Below are 19,352 nucleotides of genomic sequence, written 5' to 3'. Positions count from 1 at the left end.
CATTTTTAAAAGGTGAGTAGGTATATTTTATTTAAGAAAAATACTTTAGATTCTAAAAGTCCTTGAGACTAAGATTTTGAATTTTAATGCTGTCAATTTTCATGGAGCATTTAGTCATAAAGGACTTCTCATAAAGCCACCTTCTTATTATTCTGAAAGCCACATGAAAAGCAAGTCTTTTTCTATATCCACATGGCCTGAACTGCTAAGAAGACTTCAGGCAATTCTATGTGTTTTTTCTAACGAACAACAGACGAGGCCATCTCCAGAGTGGCTCCATTAAATGCCTATCACAGAAGTCTCCCTGCTGTAAATGGCACGGTACAAGCTGAAGGACATCTGCCCTGTACAGCCTCCCTGGTTTCCAACATTGGGTGGCATTTTTATTCAGATGGCAGGCGAATGGGACAATAATTTCTAATATTCTGTGCAGAACAGAAACCTACCACAATAAATGGGGAAGAAAAATATTTTCTACAAATTCATCATGACCTCTACTTACACACTGGAAGACAGAGTAAGTGTAAACATAATGATAGAATGTAAACATATTTTGTTGGAGCCTAAGTGGTTAGGCAAAGCAAACCAATTAACAGAAAACATATTCTTCCTGACAGTTCCTCCAGCTCTTTAATACTACACACATTTAATGCTAATTGAAGCTTGTTTTTAGCTAATAAATTTTCTTTCATGTTAAGCTCATTTAGCACAACCCTTTTGCTCAAATTTCCTCATGCAATTTAACAAGCTATCTGTATTTAAGAGTAGTTGGTTATTTTCTTGAATTTTGACACAGAGAAGAGTTTACCAGTTAATGGAAATTTGCTCTCTTATAGACACACCTGTATTTTCTCAGGTGCTCCAAAACATTCAACCAGTCAACACCCTAGAGACTGGAGCAGGGACAGTGATACTGAGTCAAAAATAGGTGCCTTTAAACAAGCTATGTAGTAGCTCTTAAGAGGCTAAGCATAAATGGGGCAGGATGTATCTTTCTGGATGCTGTAAGCAGCACTTATATCTCCTGCTAACTCTATAATACAGGTTACCAAGACACTTGAAGAGGAGGGATGTACCAGGAGTCTGAAGCATAGGAACAAGTTGTGCGATAGCTCCTGTACCTTGTTTTTCCGATTGTTGAGCCACTGACCCCACCCATGGGGCTTTGGGCCATGGGACCATTAAGAATGTTTGAAAATCAGATTTTAAGTAATTTGGATCAGACTCATGAAAACAAAGACAGATAAATGATCATTTATGAATATATGTCTTGCTTGTAGAAAACAAAGAAGTTTGAAAATGATGATATTATCTTTGGGAGACCATATTTTCTCTACTAATGAAAAATGTCATCACCTCCTTTCTAGAAATTAATGACACTAAATAATCTAATCACTGTCTATATGTGACTAAATCTGAACATTGTTTTCCTCTTGGTGGACTTTTTCAGACTAGATTCCTGTACCAGCTATTGCTTGTAAATTAAGCAGTATTTCTGATGAGTTCTTGCATGATGAAGGACTCACAACTTTTGGGGTGGCTGGCAACTCCTTCATTTCAAGACTAAATTATCTGCTTCCTCTTTGTCTGTTAAGCCTTCTTTTTTTTTTCCTACAGTTTTAGGACCAGAAATATTTATGCATTTTATAACTTTTCCTTGTTGGATGGTGTTAGGATAGTGTCAACTTAACCACACCAGGGGGCAAAACTGATTTTTTTTCCTGTCAAAGCACAAGCCTACAGAGAACTAACACTCTTGCCTCACTCACAGATCTGAATGCTATTTACTTTCTGTCTTTTCCATGCCAGCCCAGCCTAAAGAGTCTGTGTGTCCCAGTAAAGGCACAACACAACTTCCATGACCTGGAAATCCCTGGACACTGGATAAAACCTGCCAGTGCAGGATACGGGTTGTGGCACAGCTCTGCAAACACAGTGCATAAGATATTGTGGACTTAAAGAGCATCCACACCAATCCCCAACTCTGGATTTCTGTCAGTGCAGTTTATCTTCTGCTGGCTGTAGGATGTTCCTTACAATGTTGAGCAAAATTAGAAAAATTAAAGAGTTTTAGTGTTTTTGCTGATCCAGTCATACTTGGGCTAAACATACTGACTTCTACCGTATCAGCAGTAAACATGTATTGCCTTCTTTGCCCATTAATACAAAGAATAATACTTCTCTTCATTTTACAACTTCTTACTGTATTGTGAACGTGTAGCTCTAAAATATACCACAATTCAAACTATTTGGTTATATTTTTTCTCAAACAGAAGATAAGTGTTGCTGCTTTCACTTAACTATAATGGGATGCTTGCAATTTCCTTGTATTACAATACAAAGTTGTGTCTCTGTTGGCCAATTCTTTGAAAGCAATTGTATAGATACTTTGGCATATGGGAGCAAATTGCTGATGGTTATGCAATGGGATTTACCTGCACTTCAAAAAAAGGCTATGCAAGTGCAAGATACTGCAAGTGCTGACTGCATTACACTCTGTGTTCATTCATTTTTACTGGTACATATATATTTTAATGGGACAAAACAAAGATTGCATTAATCCAGTATCTTTATATTACATAAGTAGCTGACTATTAGTATAATGCAAATTTCTCTAATCTTCCTATCATAAAACCATTGGCACTGCTTTCCAAGCAGTGGTTAAACTCAGACAGACAGCCTAAGTCAGTCAGCCTATTACATGCATGTTTAATAAATATTATAATTTTATAAGGATTGTTGTATGCATTTCAACAAAAAGGAGTATTTAAAATTAACTATCTGAACATTTTTATTAAAAGAAACCTTATTTATACAAGGCTTAACAGCACATATAATGTTATGTAATTAATATACAAATTTGTCGCAGAGACTGATCTTCATTTTAAGATTTTGTGTAGGAGTTAAGTAATATAGATATTAATACAATTCTCTTCCTGATTATATAGATGATCTGTCTGCTATGAGTGTTGAGAAGCTACCTCTAAAGCTAGCCTGCCCTAATTTCCATATCACAAGTAGGTATTTGTGGCCATGGAGAATGCTGTTGTAAGCATGCAAAGTACTTAGCACCTGAGCATGCTTAGTATGTAAGTCCATCACCAGCAGTCACACCAGCAGCCAACAGCGTCCCTTAGGTAGCAGTAAACTCAGCAGCCACACAGCACAAACATTATTACCTCCTGCATGGAGACACCTCAGAAACTGCTTTACCATCATGGCATATATATACAGACAGAAGGTTGGACACAAGGCAGATACTGTAAGAACCTCCAAGAGATTATGGTGCAGAACAGCTCAGCCTCTACACTGCAGCCACCCACAAGCACAGAAGTCAGGCTATGCACACTTCCAGTGTATTACTGACTTGGATCAAGAAAAGCCTGTTCATGTTTGTTTCCACCTCATAATGGGACAGTTGAGGACCAGCTTGTGACTAGGAACGTCTTCACGTATGGTATCCCTAGGGCTGCCAGGGATGACTGAAAATACGGGAAGTGAACAATGGAGAGACTCAACAATCATCTTCCTCACTCCTCAGACTTGACACAAGCAGGGCTGAGGCATGCAAAAGAACAGCATTTCACACAGAAGGTCAGCTTCTGCCAGCTTGAGATTTGCTGCATACATTTCATGTAACTAAGGTACTTTCTTGTGCAGAATACATACAACACAGATCACACCACTGTGAACCTTCCCTACTTCACAATCCTTATGCCTCAGCCTTAACTAGGGCCTGAACTGAAGATGCCACATGAAATCTTAGCTCTCTCTGATGAGATTCCAAATACAAGTATCACTCACATACGATGTGGCATTCCAAGCAAGAAGACACAAAAGAACTAAATCTGCAGGCTGATACTCACATGGAACGTAATTCAGTTTGGAAATATTCAGCAAGAATTACTGTACATGTTTCCATTTAATAAGTAGACACTTATGTTAAAAAAGCTATATAGAATGTTGTTTCACATTTTGGTATTACTCTACTGCAATTCATTTCCAAGAGATTAGCAGGCCTGTGGGAATGGCACGGTACTATGGACTCAACAGACTGAAAACCAAGTATATGATGCCACTGTCTGCTGGCTGATTAGAAACAAAGCTACAGGTTTCTGCCCAGCTCCATATGGAGCTGGTCTCTAAGCACCTCTCCTTCAGATACTCTTGTTTACAATCTCATGAGGAAATTTGGGAGCTGAAGGGCTGGAAATCTGGTAATCTCCTCAGAAACACGAGGAGGTATAAGAAAGACTGTTCCAGTAGGAGTTGTTACATACGTTTGTTCAATGAACAGAGGATTTCACTCTCCTGGGCTGTCAGATCCAGCACCTTTTGTATGAATTTATTTCAAAATCAAATTCACATCTACTTTTCACCACCACACATATTTTCAGAGGGCATTTTTATGTTTAAAGTAGAAATTAAGGAATAAATAAGAACTCCAAGTATCTGAAACTTTAAACTCCAAGTGAATTTCCAGTTACATAAACAAATATTTTGGTCTAAAGTCTCTCAGCCCCCAAATTTGGGTAACAGTATGAAAGATGATAAATCTAGAAAAAACCCAAGCCTTACCTTCTTGTAGAGACTTCTCAGGTCTCTGTACTGCCACATACTATTGAGGACCTGAGATGCTGCTTTCACCACTTTAGGCGAATGCCTGTTACACATGTACATTAAAAAGGGAGAGAGAGAAAAAAAAAGAGTGAGAAAGAGACTGTTAAATAAAGGACACCATTCATTCCAATTTTCAGATGCATTGCTACAGATTCAAACTTTTCCATTTCTCACAAATGAAGTGTGTTTCAAGTATACTGTAAGATCTTTGCTTGGCATCTGGGAGACCAAGATGTTTTTAAGCAAGGGCAAGATATCTTATCTCTACAGTATTAATCAATCAGTGAGGGGAAAAAAACTTGTGCATCTCAGCACACACAGGGATTTCTGCTGAGAGCATAGTAAGAGGAATAGGAGGTAGCAATTGGCAAAATTATTGAGGACCAACTGGCATTATGTACATCTAAGATAAGCTGCAACTTTTGGCATAAAGGACAAGGAGACAGAGCAGAATTTCATTCTTTGCAAGTTGCTGAACTCTAGCTCAGGACAGTCTGCTCAACTCATTTAGCTCCTCTCAGCAGTGGATAAAAGAAACTCTAGATGGATTATGAGCACTGGTTTTGAAATGCAGAGCCAAGATGCAGAAATAAACTGATTACCAGAAGCTATGATTTCATTAGGAATCCAAATGTGGACTAGGATTTTGCTCACACCATTATCCTTTAATGACAGGAATACAATGTGGTGTTGAAAACCATGTAACTTCACATGGTATTTCTCTTCACAGAAGTTTTGAAAGAAGATCTAAACTATTGTTACAATCAGCTGGTGTCATATAATCCTGCTGGAATAGGTAATTAAAAAATTTAAAAAACACCCCCAAAACAAAAAGGGGTCAAATAGAAAAGGACCTGGAAGATAACCCAGCCCATTAAGGAAGCATACATTGTGCAGGATCAAAAATACATATAAAGCAGCAGAACACTAGAAAACCTTGCAAAGGCCAAAGTCCAGAGTGAGGATTGATGCAGTCTGGGGCAGTCATTGAGGTGATTTATGTTCTACTCAGAAGAGGCATATGGTTTGAAACATCAAAGAGAAACCAGAAAACCAGCAGCAATCCTAAGCTGCTGCTTTGGGCAGGGGCTAGGCTTTGGTTCATTCTGTAAGTTCTGAGATGAATCACTGGTAGGCTGACATTCAAGTTGGTAAAGTGCTGCTATGACACAACTGATTTATTAATACATTTCCCTAGTAATTTATTTGGTGCTTTTTCCCCCACTTCTATTCCATTTCTCACCCAGAGTAGAGCAGTAGGTGGGTAATTGGTGAGTAAACAGGGTTTTGATAAGCCCTTTCAAGCATAATTGTTTTTATTATACTTCCAGCTGTACTGGCTAGTGGGGTGCTGATAAGCATGGAGTAACCAGGAAAATAACTGTGCCAACCATTCCATGAGTATTGAGGAGAGGCAGGAGCTATGTGAAGCTGATATGGGCTTGGACAATATAAATAACCTTATGAACACCAGTTCTCTCATGTGGTCATACAGAGAGGCTGTTCAAGCCCTGGGCATATTCCAAGGGCTATCAGAGCCAGACTACTGGCACTGATACATACTAGGATGCATGGCCAGTTCAGTATCCTGCACATTCAGAAACAGTTCATACTGGACAAAATGACTTCATACAGAAATGATTTACTGTATTAAAGTGAGCATGTCAGAATTTTCTATCAGTCCAACAACCAGCAATTTCGGTTTTCAAACAATGAATTACCTGTAAGAAACCAAACCAAACCAACAGCACACAGTACTGACACTTCTGAAAGCTGAAAAATTGAACTTTTACTTAAGATGGGTGTTTGCAGCACTGTGTGTTGACAGGTTTTCTTGTTCTAGAACTGTGTAACCTGTAAAAATAATAATACAGGACTGTAGGTCAAAGTACTTGAGAGGAGGGATACATATCATGACTCGGAAGGGCATTTTGGAATTACTCTGCTCTAGATTAATTAGAAATAGATGTCTTTCACAGTTATGAGGTATATTCAGACAAGGAATTATGCCCTTGGATCCTCCTAAAACTGCCCATGATACTTCAAAAATTCCATATTCAACAGGTATTAGTATTCTTTACCAGATAATGAACAGGTAGACGCATTATTCTGAGGAAATACACATTCAACTTAAGAGAAATGGATATGAACCTGCTTGCAATGTCAGTACATTTGATCTAGAAAATAGAAATAAAAAATTTAGGTAGATTCAGTAATAACAAACTGCAAATATAAATAAATTGGCAGAGCATGGGGAGCTCCCACAGCTGGAATCACATACTTGCTCACACTACTTTTTACCCCTTACAATTTGAATGCAAGAATGTTTCAATAATGAATTTGGTATGAAAGGAAAAGGGTGACAATAGAGGAAAAGAAATGCGATTAAATTATATTGGCAATGCTCCGATCACAGAGGCGAGCATAAGTTCTCATACCAAATGTAGGGTGCATAAATCTTTCCTTCAGGTTGTGGCCTGGCTTTGAGGGGCTCTTTAAGAGCTCTGATGCTGCAGTAGGCTGTGTGATGACAGCTCCGAGTAGGTGGACTGATGGGTTTTGTACACTACAGTGAAGGCTTTTTGTTTTCAAACTGCCATAGTCCCATTGCACTATACTTCATCAGCTTGACAAATATGAGAACCAGGCTATCTGTTTTAGGCAAAAGAAGGATAAAGAGTGAACTCTTCATGAAGAGTGTGTACATAGCCAAACAGACAAGATGAAACTGTAGCTGTTCTGAAAACGTCACAGTTGTGTGCAAGACATTTTTTTGCCTCACAAAGCAGCCTAAAGGCTCTCTCAGAAGCAACCAGTCAGAAAATCCATGGATCTACTACCAAGCTGGTGGCAGGGAAAGGGGTGCTGTGAAGAGGGACAGTGACTTTACATTCTTCACTCTTAGATCAAGAGAAGCAGTACCAGAACTGTGGTGAGGTCCTTCCTTTCAAAGGACCCCTCCACCTGCATGTCACGCCTTGTGCAGGGTGCAATCCAACCACTCTGATCCCTAATGTTTACTGGGATCTTCTGGAATTGCTCAGAGGTAGCGGTTACTGTAGATAATTACTTTTCCTTAAAATGCACATAGACTGCACTCCCTGCACTGCGGATGGCACGTCAAAAATAAACCAAAGCAGAGGGAGATTTTTGGTATTGCCATTGTCTGTTTCTTGTCACCCTTCGCACTGGGCCACGTGGTATCTGTTGAAACTAAAGGATTCAACTTGCGATTGTACAGAGAAGGCAAACACATTCAGGACTAGTAATAACTGCTGGAGAGGTTAAAAAGGTGCAAGGTGATTTGCAAAACATACTTGTCTCCTTTACTCTTAGATATGCCAACCAGTTTCTCAATGCCGCCTGCGTCCCGTAAGGCCTTGGCATTCTCCATGTTTTTAGTGATGACTTCGTGCAGAGTGCAGCAAATGGCAGTCACGGTGTCATCAGACATGGCCTTGCTTGCTGAGCTGTTGCTGTTGTTAGCGCCTGGCAGTCGGTGGACCAGATCCCTCATGGCATACTTGCCTTTGTTGAAAGAAAACGAAGGGACAATTCAGAAGATACAGCAATAAAGGGTGAGGGAGAAGTACAGGGAAAACACTCAAGACTAATAGCACCATTTGCATCATTGCAGGTAATTTAATTGGATACTGATGTTAATTTGGAGCAAGTGATATTTACATTGTTTTTGTTTTGATTGCATGTTCAAACATTTCACACATTACAGATTCTGTTAATACTTCCATACTGCATCAGAGACTTCGGATATGGCCACATCACACCCGTACGAGAACGGAACTGTGATGGTAAGGCCAAGTATACGCACAAAGATAATCTGAATACCACAATTCACAGAACTTGGTAAGTCCTCACCAAACATCTCACATGTTACCATAAATGGAATGTGCATCAATTGTTAAAACCACAGCAGTGAATGCAAACCCAGTGATGTTGTTATTTGTGAAAAGGTCTTCTCTGAAGACTTCTCCCCTGTACAAGGTTAATTCTAATCTACATGCAGCAATTTAAATGGGTTTAGTGGTGTTTCTTAGACTGCATTGCTCAAGAGGATGCCATCTTTTTCACACATCTTTAGTTGTATGCATGGTACTGGCCAAAAAAGGAGTCTTTCTAACATCTATTCCAATCTGGCATTTTGCAAGGATTTCCTGAATAAAACACTAACCTCCAGAACTTAAAATCTCCTCAAATGAAAAGAATTTTTGAAATGGTCGCATCAAACATTTAAATAAAAAGAAATTCTGTATATTATGTTTGGGCTTGACGATCTTTTCAACCTAAGTGATTCTAAGATTATTATGATTTTTTTCATGCTTAAATAAACAGATTTCCTTTTCAAAATTGCACCTAAAAGTCATGCAGTGCTTGTGAAAATAATAAAAAATCAGCTTCTGAGAATGTATATGGCAGGATTAGCAGCACAGATACACACCAGATATATGGCAGCACAGATACACCAGAAGCCTCACATCAGTTCTAGAAGATTGCTATTATGGTGACTGCTCAATCCTTCAATGTGATAAAGAGAAGATCAGAGAAGGTGAAGGCCTGATGGAATTATTACTGAGGTCAGTGAAACAACTCTGAATCACCTTCAGTGCAGATGTGCTAAGAATTTGCATACAGCAATCACCAAGAGTGTGTCATGCAGGATGAAAAGGACAGGAAAATTGGGAAACATAAACATAATTAGTAATCTAATCTACATTACATTTTGTGAATGATCAGGTATGATTATTGTATATAATATGGTAATTTAATCAGATTTTTTTGATAACTTAAAAATGTTTACGCATAGTGTTTATGCATACTTATTAAAAATCTTATTTCTGAATTCATAAATTCAGTTGTTTGTATCTATATTTGAAAGCAGAGGCAAGAGGAAAATCATATCCTTTAACTATCAGACATTGAATCATTTTTATTTCTCACAGTTTTGCCTGATGTGGTGGAACAATCAGTCATTTGAACAGAATATTCATAATATATATAAAAACTTAAAATTTCTGTACTGAACTGTTAAAGATTATCAAATAGATTTTTGTGGTAATGTGAAGTGTTAGAAAATACTCAGTCTATATTATGTAAAAACATTCCTGATTATAAAAAGCATTAGACTGTGTACAAAATGTGTACAGCAGGATTTGAATCTTTCCAGTGTGCTGCAATACAAATACAAATCTTGTCCTGAAACATTTTTATTTCTTTGAACTTAATATTTAATTTACTTTCACTGTAATGATTTTAAGCAGTATTATTGATATCAGATGTAGAACAGTTGTTAGCACTTCTTTCTCTTTCAGAAATGATTTGTTTGAGCAAACTGAAAATCTTCTTTTTCCCCACACATTTATGAAACAAACTGCAGAAACGTCTGAAATGCTATTTTCACCTGCACCTGTCTGTTCTTGTGCAACATGAACACATTAATAGCTGTATATCACTTACAGTGAGTACTTCACTTTGCAACACATATCAAATTAAGCTGGTGTTTCAAAAAATAAACTATCATTTGATGTAGCTTTTACTCCTCTAGTGCAGTGTCTGCCACTGGTTGGGAGTAAGTACAAGTAGATAAATCAGATCGGTGAGACTTTTCTCCTTTACTCTGTGCACATATCCAGACTAGACCAATATTCCTTTTGCTTTTTGGACCTCACTTAAATTGCAAGAGAGCATCTCAGCACCTCAGTCCTCTAGTGGAATCAGTTCATGATGATAATTTCATTAGCAGCCAAAGATTACATCCCAGAACAGTGGATGTAAGGAAATCTGGATGGTTGCCCCAAGCAGATTTCTTTCCTGGAACTGGTCTAGTATTCCAGGCAGTAGTATTCACACCAGTACACATGCCTAGACATGCAAGATAGTTCTTACAAGAAATAAAGGCTTTGGAGCTATCAGGGAAAGCTCAGTTTGAAAAATTTAACAGACACAATCAAGCAGGTTATAAGCATTCTGGAAATTCCAATGCTCAGCAGTTCTAACATTTCTGCTGTGCACACCCTTCAGTAAGGCATGAGAAGAATAAGTCAGTATTAAATACTTCAAAACAATAAAACAGGCTTTTTATACATAATGAGTAACAGTGGGATAGTACAGCATTCCTTATTCTGAGCAGTTGTAGCAATTCTAGCCCAATATTACCATTCAATTCTTAATCAGAAGCATATTTAAAGTAAAATATATTCTGAGTGGGTTTGGTAGGGTTTTTAAATTGCTTTCCCCTTCTTTCTCCCCCAAAAATTGCATCGAATTTAGCCTTTGGATAGCAAGTACCAGAAGACTCACATTTTGTAGATCTGAAATCTAGTCATTGTATTTCATCTGTGGCAGCTGTGCAAGCTGGTGCCCAGTTTGGAGACCTCCCTACCAGAACCTGTAATGCCAATGCCAGCCCCCCTGCCAGGAGCTGCCTGTTGGGGATACAGGCCTCCCTCCTTCTCCCTGCCCTGTCCCCAGGAGGCAGCAAAAGGCAGAACTGCTGCTTCCAAAAAAGCTGCTCACCCATGTGGGTAAAGCAACTGGCTACAATCCAGCAGGCATCATGGTCAAGGACACCAAAAAGTCCTTCCAGAGGTTCACCACACACAGGTGGCACATGAGCTGGAAGAAGGAGGGTGTGGCTGAGCTACAGAGTTGATCCAAGTCACTGTTTACATTGGTCTTAGAACCTATTAAGGAGTGTAACTGTTAGCCCATTTTCTGTGGTTTAAGTACTTCAAACACTGTGTTAGCTATGTGAAAATGTACTGAAAAAGCAGGGAATTTGCTTTAATACAGAATTAAGCCATGGAATTTGAAAGTCAAGTATATATAAAGTACATTCTTTATATTGCAAGAAGTTTTTCTAAAACTACACATATAGTTAGTTAATAAATCACTGTAGGACATGCACAGAAAAAAACCCCGTTACTTATTAATTTCTCTTATCTCAGTTATTCTCCTACTTCTTTACTACAGACATGAAGAAGAGTCATGTTTTCTACCACCAGCTATAGAAGAAACCTCGCTCTACAGTGGTGTGAATGTGAAGTCCTCCCACAGGTATTGTTGCACCAGCCCAACACAACTGAGATCCCTGACTTCTGCACTGGTGTGTGTTACATTCTGCAGAGCATTTGCACTTAGAATTTTGTTTGTCCGTGTTAGGAGCCTCTTCTGAAAGCAGACTGAAATGTGTAATGGAAACCAGTGTTGGAATGTCAGCAAAATGTTATCTAGCACTACCATTATCTAGCACCACTAGTAGGAGAGCTGGGCAATTCAGCTTGCAATACAAGAAGCCTCCCTGAATGGAAGAAGTGAGAACTGATGGGCATGCTGGGAAGAGAGGCGGATGTGTGTGAGGATTATATTAAAATTAAATAGCCTTGTTAATTTTCATTAGGGCCATGCAGAACTACTTTAATCTACAAACAAATTGATTTTTTAAATTTATTTTTTGTAGTTGAACAACATTACACACTGCAAGATCCAAAACTGATTTGAAGCTTTTAAAGAGGATTTACATAATATGATTAAACATAGCCAACAGCTCAACAAGGAAAAAAGAAAATGTATTTATTTGTCCAATTTTACTCTTAAAGGAAGGAAGACATAAAATAGACATAATAGGAAAGGGGTTATCTTGTGGGTGCTTGGAAGAGCATTTTTCTGATACTATACATTTAAAAGTTATTTTTCTAAGATAAGACATCCATCATTTTCATATTAAGAAGGTGATTCATCTAGCACCATCTACTAAGTCTTTGACTGTAAGAGGATAGCATCTGCTTATTATTTCAACAATGAAGATTTAATGTCTTTTCCTTTGCATGATAAAAGCCTCAGCACCTTAATACCTGCCTTCATTACTTAATTCAGGAAAATTTTCACATCAGAGGATCAAATAACTGTCCTAAGAATGATTCTGCCTTCAGAGCCAAACAGCACAGCAAACTATTCTTCTGGTAGATTAAACCAGAGCAAAATCATCACAGATAAGGTTCTACTTCTGGAAATACTTTCCTACTATTGCCTTGAGACAAATTCGCTGCTGTTGTAACATTGTTGAAACCACTTCCATTTTCACTCATCTCTGAATAATGTCTTTGACACATTGGCAAATTTATTAAATAGTTGTGACATGGTTCCTAGTTTGAGAGTACAAGATTAGGAAAATTGACCTATTAAAGAAACAAGACACCCCAAACAGATATTAATTCCAACAAAGACCCCTGTCCTAGAGATAGATCTTTTTCTATAAAAGTAATTGTTCACTATTCCTCCCCTCCAAAGATATCCATTAATTCATATAATGTAGCTAGCTAATATAAAAATGGCAAAATGCCACCATACTTTGTTGTAAAGCGCAGATATCCTATCCCAGAACTACTGGTGGCTGTATGTCAGAATATATCTGAATTTTCTTCTCTTCATGCTAACATGTGCACTCCACTTAGACTTACGTGGTTTTGGGCATTTTCACCACCCCTGTGTTTTTAATACTACTCAACTTCAGTGTTTCACAGACTTATGGAAAGAATATGACTGGGAGAGCTTTTAATATTACTTCCAATCATTACTTAAGAAATATGCCAAAACTGTCAACTTAATTTTTATGGAACCGATTTTGGTCTTAAGTCAGTGTATTATTCAACTGGTAGTCTAATAAATTAGAGCGTATTCATCACATGTCAGCAGTGGCAAAAACACAGCTATATTTGATGATTCATTCCTGCACTATGCTTTCCCTGTCAGATACCACTGTTCTAAGTGTAATATATTACCACTATTGGCACCTGTGTAGCACCTGGAACTCCCTCAGAGTCCAGCTGTCAGTGATCCAGAGGAACCCTGTGCATACTCTGAACATTGGAAATTTTCTAGTACATACTGAGGTGCAAGAGGGGGTGTAAGAGTCCATAAATAAAGAATGATTATGCTTATTGCAATATGTAGCAGACTCTGGACTTGGACAAGACAAGTTATAGTGTAGGCATCAGAGCAGCAGTCAACCTCATGACATTTCAGAGGGTAAAGGTGTGTTAGTTTGCATAAGGAGATTTTCTATCACCAGTGAAAGACTCAAGGGAGAAAACTACCCTGAATTTTAAAGACAAAATAGGCTAAGAGATAAGAAATGCTGTCATACTAGGTCTTAGAGCCAAACACGTGCTTTTTTTTTGGGCAGAGTTGGAAGTAAGCCCAAAAAGATGAAGCAGGGTAATGTCAGAGCTGCTGAGCCAGGAGTAAAGGCAGCAGATGGAAGGAGACACAAACCTGTATCTTTGAAAGCAAAAAAGACTGAGGTTGAGAGACACTTGACCCACTGAGCAAATGATTACTCCTCAGACTTTGGGGAGCAGCAGGAAAAGTGAGTGAAGAGAAAGAAAAAATCCACCTTATGAAGCAATGTTGGTTTATAAAGGTTTGTAACCTTTTGAAAGAAGGTTTATAAAAGAAGACAGAGCAGCACAATCTGAAATAAGGGTCATCAGCCAGCACAGAGTTTAATGCCCTCTCACTCACCACTAAATGACATGACTGTCTCCAGACAGGCTTTCCACTGCAACCACCAACCAGTGACTTTGCTCTCCACCCGACTCTGTAAGACAGTCTGTGGCAGTGCCTGCTGCAGGGCACCTTGCATGTGAGGGACTGCAAGTCCCAGTTTGCATACAGCAATCCTCTCTTCCCTCTCTCTGGGGCCACTCATTTGACATGACTTCAGCTGTGGACAGAGCAGGTTTATGATACTGCAAGGTAATGTCCACTGTCAAACCCCCATGGCCTGGCCTGTGCTGGCTCATGGTCTGTGATGCTGCTCATCACAACACATCTGTTTCGTATTCCTAGGACCACTGTGCATGAATTGTAACTGGAAGAAGAAAGTGGAAAAACCCTGGAGCAGCAGGACTGAAAAGCATGCACCCCACCACTTCTAGCAAGTGTCAGAGAATGGATGATTCTGGATCATTTTGAGATGGAAGTGTAAAAAAAGATCAAACCATTTTCAGGTAAATAGGGGGAAATTTATGTGTCCAAATAGATGGGGGCAGTGTGGTTTCAAATTCCCTTGGATACTTGAGATACCTGCACAGTTAGTAGACCTATGGAAGACACACAGGCTTCTGGAAAAGCACAGGTAAACAAAATTGGATACCCTTTGGTCCTTAAAGTTTAATGCTTATCTCTAGGCACCTAGATATCATTCTCAATGTTTGGCCAAAAATGTTGATTAGGTACTCAGGTTCTTTTAATTCTTATGTTAGTGACATGCACAAACATTTGTAACCTCTGGCACTTCAAAATAAATACATATTGCACTACATAATGGGAATTGACTATAGTACTTCAATTATCCCTATCCAAAGAAACTATCACTTCAGCTCAATCATTTATAAAGGAAAGAGTGATGAGTTAACTTAAACTGCTTTTAGTAAGCAGCTTGAGCCTTATGGGCTGGAAGCCACTGTTTTAGCTGCTTCACATTAGGCATAACTTGCCAATTAAGCTGGGATAATGAGTACCTTGAGCTAGAGAACAATACCAGATATAATTTCCTTGCATTTTTTTTAATTTAAATTTTAAGAGTCTGAAGAGATACATTATTATTTGAGAATAAAGAAAGAATAAAAACCATTACACACACCTGCCCTCCTGTGCCCCCAAGGATCCAGGTGCACTCTGCTGATGGCTGCTGAGACTGAGCAAAGAATCAGGTGGAGGTCTCAGATTCCCTTTTCACTTCAGATAAATGATACACATTTTCAGTTTTTCACCATCTCTGATGACAGGCAGCAAGATTTCCAGACATAAGATTGGTATTTGGTATGGACCACAACAAAGAGGAACAGTATCTTCCCAGATGCATTATATGTGATGTGTCAGTCATTGGTTTTCTTTTTTAAAATCTTTTTTATCAAGAAGAAATTCAGCCATCAGCAGTGTAGCATATAAAGCCCTACAGGGAGCAGGAATAGTAATCTTTTACAGTTTTAGGGAAGAAACCCTCAAACTACCGCAGAGTGATGAAAGCATGTAGAACACCAATAACTGTGTGGCAATGTCAGTTGAGATTTGCTTGTAAAAGAATCAAATATCTAAAAGGGTAACCAATATAGAAGCTTTTATCTTTTGAAAAAGATTAAAGATGTTAGTTCTACATTTTGCAAAAGGTATGAGGAGAACAAGGAATGACAAAGGGCACATCCATAACAAGGATGAAAGAGCAGCATGTATAGAAACTATTAGCATTGCACAAAGACAAAAGAGAAGCATTTTGGTATTTTGAACCTGTACATGCCATGGGAAATCACAACTGGGTGCAGTGCAATCACCGCTTTTCAGCAATATGCTTTCTCAGACCCTTCACAGATTTTCTTTCCTGTAACAGCATTTTCACCCAGTAACCAGCTTCTCTGAAGCTTCTCTTTCTGCTCCCATACACGTAACTTTTCCATTTTGTATGTTTCCTGCCTCCCTCTTGCTGATTACTTTTCTTGTGTTCAACTCATCTTCCCAGGGCTACCCCCTCTCCCCTCTACTACGTGACTAATAATTTTTCTTCCTTGAGCTGCATCCCCTTGACCCTTTGGCTCTTAACTGTGAAGTTTTCATCATCCTTTGCCATGTCTTGTAAATCTCTGCAGCTGCCTTGTTTGCCAAGCTTTTCCAGCCTCTCCTCATTTTGGTTTAAATACCTACACTTTGATGGTCAGCTAGATGTTGCTTTTGTCACACCCCAGCCTTCCCAGTCCCACCCCAACCCACCACAGACTCACGCTTTTTAATGTTCTGAATTAAAGGAGATTTTAGCTTGTTTGCAAGCACAGATTTTAGACTGAAAAGTACCAGTGTCTTTAAACACTATTGCTCTTGTACTACTCTTGTTGTCTCTCTTGTATATCTCAATTCCACAGGCAGCTACTTAATCTGCTGTTACTTCTAATACTGATTTTACTCCTTTCTCAATGGCACCCCACATTCTGGTTGTCTCTCACACAGTGAGACCACAGATATTCACACTTTATACCAGCAGTTATTGTAAAAACTACAGATTGAAGAATTCTCAGGGCTCTTTGGCTGACCATAACCTGCTGATTCACATTCTAATATGTGCTTTAAAGCCTAGATGCATGTCTGCACTTTGCATGCAGAAGCACCTCAGCTGGCTCTACCAGAGGTAATGCCAAAGGTCGAGCACTCCATTGAGACCCTGCTGAACATCTCTGCTTCTTCCATCTTTGCTGCTGTCCTTTTGGCAGTTTTCATGGGATGCATGCTGCCTGCCATGTGGATTTCTGGAGAAACCAGATGTCCTTCAGGGGCGTAAATGTCTGCAGCAAAACAGCCAGAAGACTAATCCTGAGATGGATTTATGTGTACCATGGCCAAATGGATTTTCTGTTTCGTAACAACACCTCTCACCCAGCACAGTGGATGGCTTCTGCTCTGAATGTTCACTCATGTATCAGCAATCCTCCCTCTCTCATGCTGGAGAAGTGAAGCAACCATCAAACACAACCCAACTCAAGGGTGTGCTCTCTGACTTGCAATCTGGTTTATGAAGATGAATTTGGGAAGAAGTACAAGCATTAATTTGTTGACTGTCTCACCCATGCTGGGACTATAAAAATGAGTCAGTTCAAGTTCAGCATGACCTGTCTAATTATCTGCTGACCTGGTATGCCAAACAACTGCTGGGTCCACAGAAGGAGAAAAATATCCACTAATAAGATTCTATTTGTCACCCTCAGCAGTGAAGAAAGCAGCATTTTTTAAGGCAATCAGAGGTATTGCTACTGTTCTGCTGCTTCTGCTCTCTTGGCCAGAAAAAAGGATTTGAGTGGTGGCTTTGGCTATCTCCCTTGAAGACTTAGCTCTGGAGAGTTGTCTGAGAACAAAAATGACAACCTCAGGCTTAATTGTTGTTGGATCTAAGGAATTTATTCTTGCATGTTTGTGTTTTATATCCAGAATGGATGGAGTCCATGTGTGCAATAACTCAAATAATTTCCTTTGTAATTAATTTTGATTGCATTTCCTGCCAGGTATACAAACTAGAAAATGCGTGGAAAGGAGCTGTGAGCCTACCTATTGATTCAGGTAGTGCAAATATATCCAATTAACCAGCTCCTTTACACACTAACAGAGCTATTTCTTGTTTAGACTGCACTGTCATCTTTCCTTTCATCTTTCCACTAGCCCAAGGTAAAAAAGATTCTGCAAGGGAAGTGATTCCTCAGTTTAATTGCTGCAGGCTAAGTTTTCTGATTACTGGAGCTGGTTTTAGTCCCTTGCTATGCTCTTCCCTGCTCCCTGCAGAGAACAGAGCTTTTGGAAAGCTGAATTTTTAAAAAAAAAATATACTCATTTAATTAATGCAATGATTAATCAGTGATGCTAAAATGCTTTGAAGAGGAAAAGTACTATGTGAGAGTTGAGTGGAATTTTAGTTTTATCTGCATTATTTTCAGAGATAGGATAATATTTTGTTAATAGTCTGATTCAAGGGACTTCAAATTAGGGCATAATGAAGAAATAAAAATGTTATCTATTTTTGGAAAAGTAAGTTTAGGCTTCCAGATCTATAGCCTGATCCAACATCCATTGAAATTAATGAGCCTGTCTACCAACGTTAAAAGGTATGAAATTGGATGCAGAAAAAAATAGGTTTTTTTTTCCACTTTGGTTTCTATTTTGTGTCCAAAACAGAGCAAGATTCTGACAGGGGTAGGCAGAGGAAATTGCAACTAGACATTATCCTGTTTTAAGTGTCCATGAAGGAATTGCAATTTATTTGCTGCTCTTTTCTGCTTCTTTACTTGTGCTAGAATATTGCCTGAAACTCAAGAAGAAATTTGTCCCCGTGGTATGGTCTGAAAGACTGATTGTTTTTGCATGCTTTTATATACAATGCCATGGTGAAAACATGAAGATTCTTTTACTTCACATTAAGAGAAATAAAAGAGATCCTCATGATCTTCTCTGTTATTAAAGGTTAAATAAAAAGCATAGATGCAAATGGATTAGCTCAATAAATAAAAATCTTGGTAAAGTGGTAGTGTCTTTTGAGAGCAGCTCTTCCAACAGACATCAAAACCACTTCAAGTCATACTGCAATGTTCATCTATTTTGTAATTACTTCAGTGTTCAAATATTTCTTAAGTCATCACCATGAAAAAGCTACATGGAATAGTTAGGATAATTAATCATGATGGCATAACAAATTATGTATCAGGATTTCACATTGCTTCATTGTACACCATAAAATAAAATAATTTATATTTCAGTTACAAAATACAGGAGGTTAGTTTCTAAGGCTCAGTGAAATCATATGCTAACTTTACAGATTTCAGTGGCTGGGAGAAGGACATAAGGGAAAAGAACAAGTAACAAACAGCATCAGAAAAAGTGATGGGTGTTTAAAAAATTTTTTTTTAAAACTTTAAAGACAATTAATCCATGAATGGGTAAGAATATAATACACTATTTGATTTTTTTTTTTTCCCTGCGATTTGGAATTGTTAGCAAATACCTCATGGAAACAGTGTTCATCTGTTGAACTACTAATGTATCACTATAACTAAACCAGACCATCCAAAGGTCTGCTGGGGTAATGAAGCTATAAATACATTTATTAGAAACAGGGCCTCTCACATTACTCATGTAGGAAGTAGACATGTAGTTGGTTCTACAGGTATTTTTTAGAGGTCAATTAA

General features: G+C 38.5%; 1 protein-coding gene across 7 annotated transcripts in view; it reads right to left on the bottom strand.

Annotated features, from left to right (window-relative positions):
* The window catches only part of CTNND2 (catenin delta 2), a 637,583-nt gene that overhangs the window by 28,113 nt on the left and 590,118 nt on the right, over positions 1-19,352 (bottom strand). For all 7 annotated transcript variants that reach the window (XM_071454189.1, XM_071454171.1, XM_071454196.1 and 4 more), the window contains 2 exons: positions 7,938-8,148; positions 4,579-4,663 (listed from right to left, as the gene is read on the bottom strand). In XM_071454189.1, the coding sequence (XP_071310290.1) occupies positions 4,579-4,663; positions 7,938-8,148 (296 nt within the window). The remainder of the gene's footprint in view (positions 1-4,578; positions 4,664-7,937; positions 8,149-19,352) is intronic.

Source organism: Agelaius tricolor, unplaced genomic scaffold (genome assembly GCF_023055355.1).
Source record: "Agelaius tricolor isolate 1412-34295 unplaced genomic scaffold, bAgeTri1.0.p SCAF_2, whole genome shotgun sequence".
Classification (NCBI taxonomy): Eukaryota; Metazoa; Chordata; class Aves; order Passeriformes; family Icteridae; genus Agelaius; species Agelaius tricolor.
The sequence above is the reverse complement of the archived record's forward strand: the minus strand, read 5'-3'. Positions and strand labels throughout refer to the sequence as shown.